This window comes from Gnatocerus cornutus, chromosome 4 (assembly GCF_029298725.1).
Source record: "Gnatocerus cornutus isolate USDA-ARS CGAHR chromosome 4, icGnaCorn1.1, whole genome shotgun sequence".
Lineage (NCBI taxonomy): Eukaryota > Metazoa > Arthropoda > Insecta > Coleoptera > Tenebrionidae > Gnatocerus > Gnatocerus cornutus.
This window is the reverse complement of record NC_142236.1, coordinates 18218692-18222512: the sequence shown is the minus strand read 5'-3', so window position 1 is coordinate 18222512 and position 3821 is coordinate 18218692. Positions and strand designations below refer to the sequence as shown.

The following is a 3821-nucleotide window of genomic DNA, read 5'->3' as shown; positions in this document are numbered from 1 at the left end:
AAAAATATTTTTGAATTTTTTTTTTAAAGTTTATAAATAAGTCGTTGTCAACGGCGGCTATAAAATGCCTGGTATCCCAATCTAATTAAATTTTCGGACATTACAACTTTCGAAATGTTCATCAGTTATTGTGGCAAATTACATTTCTAAGGCAGAAAAATTTTGATTTTTTTTTTGAAATATCACTATTAAGCCAAGCTTATAAGTTTTTTTTTTAGATTTTTTTCTATATTCTAATAGCACTCACTTTGAGTTTGTCTCTTTTTCGTTTTCAAAATCTTTCGTATATACTTTTTTTAGCTTTCTAGATTCTAATGACTTTCTTGGGCCTTAATTTTCTAAGGCCCGATTAGTTCAAGACTAAAGCTTTAATTTACGATTATACATCAAATTTGATTGCAGAATAATATTTTTTGTTTGGGGTTAAATGTAGTCCGTGGCTAAAATTTAGTTCTGAACTATAGCAAGGACTGAACGAAATTTGGATTGCACAAACGACTTAATCCTGGATTAAACGATATAGTCTGGGACTAAACATAATCCCACAGGTTTGATGGATTATAGGACGAACTAAATTGACACCTCTTAGGCCCGATTGCAGAAACGCGGATTAAATTTTTAGTTCAAGACTAAAGCTTTAATCTACGATTATATGTCAAATTCGATTGCAGAATATTATTTTTTGTTTGGGGTTAAATGTAGTCCGAGACTAAAATTTAGTTCTGAGCTATAGCAAGGACTAAACGAAATATGGATTGCACAAACGACTTAATCTTGGATTAAACGATATATTCTGAGACTAAACGTAATCCCACAGGTTTGATGTATTATAGGACAAACTAAATTGACAGCTCTAAAGAAAATCTCTTAGATTATGTGGTTTTGCGACTTGTGCATGTTGAAAATAATGGCAAAACAATCTTAATTAATGAAAAAGGTCACAGGCACTTTCTTATTATTGCTCTGGACTAAACATGATTTTTGGATGTGCGCGTATTATGCATTTTCAGAAATCAGACATAATTGGGCTACAAGAGCTACTTATCTGTGGTCATATTATATTTTTTGAAAATAAGCACAAATATTGTGTAAAAACCACTGACGAAGAGGTTGTTCTTTTCGATTTCAAATCAATTTAAGTATTTAGGGGTTGTTTAAAAATCGAAATTCATTAACTTTGTTATTTTTTAACCGATTTCGTTCGTTTTAATAGCGTTTGCAAGAGCAAAAATCTCTAGACCACTTTTTGATCATAGTTTTGATAAAGAAATATATTGGATCAGTTCTTGGTGTTGACAAAAATTATCAAAAATACGATTTATTCCCAAACACCAAATGCTGACGCGCGTTTCGATAGCAATGGTACCATCATCAGATGATTAAAAACGCGCGTCAGCATTTTTTGACAAAATTTGGTGTTTGGGAATAAATTGTATTTTTGATAAAGTTTTGATAGATAGTGAGAGTGTTCCTATACAAGATCTCACACTGGAGTCTAGGCATAAGTCGGATGTCCCAAGCAAAAACACAGTATCTGATATAAAAAAAAATAACGGAGCTAGAATTAACTTATTAAAAACGCTTTCACAAATGATGTGAACTCTACTTTTGTCATTTATCTGAAAATTTTTAAATAACAAATAGATAAATGACAAGTGTAATGTTAAAATCATTTGTAAAGACATTTTAAACAGGTCATTTCTAGAACCAGTAATTTTTTTTAAAAAGCAGATATTGTATTTTTGCTTGGGACAGCTGAAATTCTCTGTAATAGTCAGGATAATATTTTAATACGACATACTACAATTGCAATTAGAGCTTTGTTGAGCACCGATTTAATTAGTTTTTATAGCGTTTGATATAGAGAAAAACTCTCTAAAATGGTGGTTTCCATAATAAAAGTAAGTACAATTTAGTATTTAGAATATCTCAATTAAGAGCCGTTTAAAATGATGAACCTAATTGTAAAATAATGTACAGGGTGTAATTTTGAGATAATAAATTATGTATGCAACGCGAGGAGTGTACGCATCGAGATGGCACCAAACAACGTTGCCAGGAGCCCAATTTTGTTGAGAGAGAAGACTTTTTTTTTGGAATCTATTAGTTTTGACAATACAGAGTTTAAAAGTTACGTGTGTAGTTTCTTTCCGGAAAAGGCGCGTAACAACTGGCGACCAACGTGTGGGGCTGAATCGTGAAGCCGGAAAGAAATCTTAGAAGAAAGGAAACGGCGGACGGCGGAAAATACAACTTAAAATCGCGGAAAAATTCAGAAGACGCAGACATAACGAACATTGTTATGTTGAGCCAACTTAAGGCTCCCGCAGCTAGCGATGAAATCGCGACTTCAGTGAGGAAAGGAAACTTTGCAGAGTGCAAAAGTCGGTTTCGGGGTACGAAGGAAGAATCGGTAGAGGCGTTCGTCGACGCTGTCAAGATTTACAAAGAGTGTGTCGACGTATCAGATGCTAACGCCCTTAAAGGTTTGCCGATGCTCCTGGACGGTGCGGCAGCAACCTGGTGGCAGGAAACGAAGGCCACTGCACTCACGTGGGATCAGGCTATCAAAGCACTAACTAGAAGTTTTGGCGAGTGCAAAGCTAACTACAAAGTCTTCAAAGAACTGTTTGCTAGAGAGCAGGGGGAGAAGGAACCCACTGGTGTGTTTGTCAGTTGGGCGAGGGCGTTGTTATCCAAGTTATCCCCAGATCCTCCTCTCCACAAAACGCACGAGGTAGACATGGTGTATGCACTGCTTCATGTGAAGATCCGAAAGGCCATCGTAAGACACGAGATCAACTCCTTTGAGCAGCTCGTACAGAAATGTATGGTGAAGAGAGCAAACCAAATGACAGCAAACCACGACAACGCATCAAGTGCTTTGGGTGTCAAGGATATGGGCATACACTGAAAGAATGCCGGAAGACAACGCGGAGTAATGACGCGAGACAATCAAGTCCTATCAGTGTTGGGCTTATTTGCTACGGATGTAGAAAGACTGGACACATTCGGTCTCAGTGTCCTGAGAATAATAAAAAAATTAGAGCTACACCAGGAACTGAGGCGACAGAAATACTCTCAGCTAACCTGGAGGAAGCAAGCTCGAGAGTGTTGATGTCCTTAGAAGTGAGTGGAAAGAAAGGTTTGGCCTATGTGGACACAGGGGCAAAGCGGAGCATTGCAGGTCCAAGTTATACGAACATTTGCATAACCTAGGCCTCCCATGTTTAGATAAGGAACAGGTAATCAATCACGCTTGCGGATGGTTGCCCTAAGGTGGTGCAGACCAAAGTATTCGAAGTAAGGGTCACCCTGAGCGGACGCAGTATGAGTTTCAGTTTTACTGCTGTTGCCGAATATACCGACAATAAGACTCTTTTGGGTGTGGATTTTATAAAACAGGCCAACATCATCTTGGACTTGCCAGGAATGAAGTGGCGTTTTAGGGATAAAGATGAGTGGTCTGCACTCTGCAATGAGCCCCAAGAACCATCGTCGGTACTAGTAAGCAGCGTGGATGTCGAACCACTAAGAGCCGAAGAGGCATGTGATCTAAATGACGAGGAGAAGAAGGAGGAGGAGAAAGTCGACGAGTTGAAGGTGAAAGTTGTGACTGAGAAGAGGAAACCGACGATTGATGAGGCAAACTTTGAGCCGGATTACGATCTAGAGAGCGAGTCGGAGAAGAAGGAGAAGCGGGAGAAGAAGAGTGAGGAGAAGAAGACGAGTTTGAGTTCGGAGTCGTCGGAAACGAGCTCTGATGATGATAAGAAGAAGAAGAAACATAATAAGAAACACAGGAAGAAGAGGAGTCGGAA

General features: G+C 38.3%; 1 protein-coding gene across 1 annotated transcript; it reads left to right on the top strand.

The window, feature by feature from the left end:
* The first annotated feature begins 2302 nt into the window (after positions 1-2302).
* LOC148176516 (activity-regulated cytoskeleton associated protein 2-like) lies at positions 2303-2914 on the top strand. The gene has a single exon (XM_088035126.1). It carries the CDS (start codon positions 2303-2305, stop codon positions 2912-2914), a length of 612 nt encoding a protein of 203 aa, XP_087891252.1.
* Positions 2915-3821: the final 907 nt, after the last annotated feature.

Bases quoted from the DNA above. Each gene is read 5' to 3' on its own strand.
- LOC148176516 (XM_088035126.1), top strand. From the start codon at position 2,303: ATGTTGAGCCAACTTAAGGCTCCCGCAGCTAGCGATGAAATCGCGACT.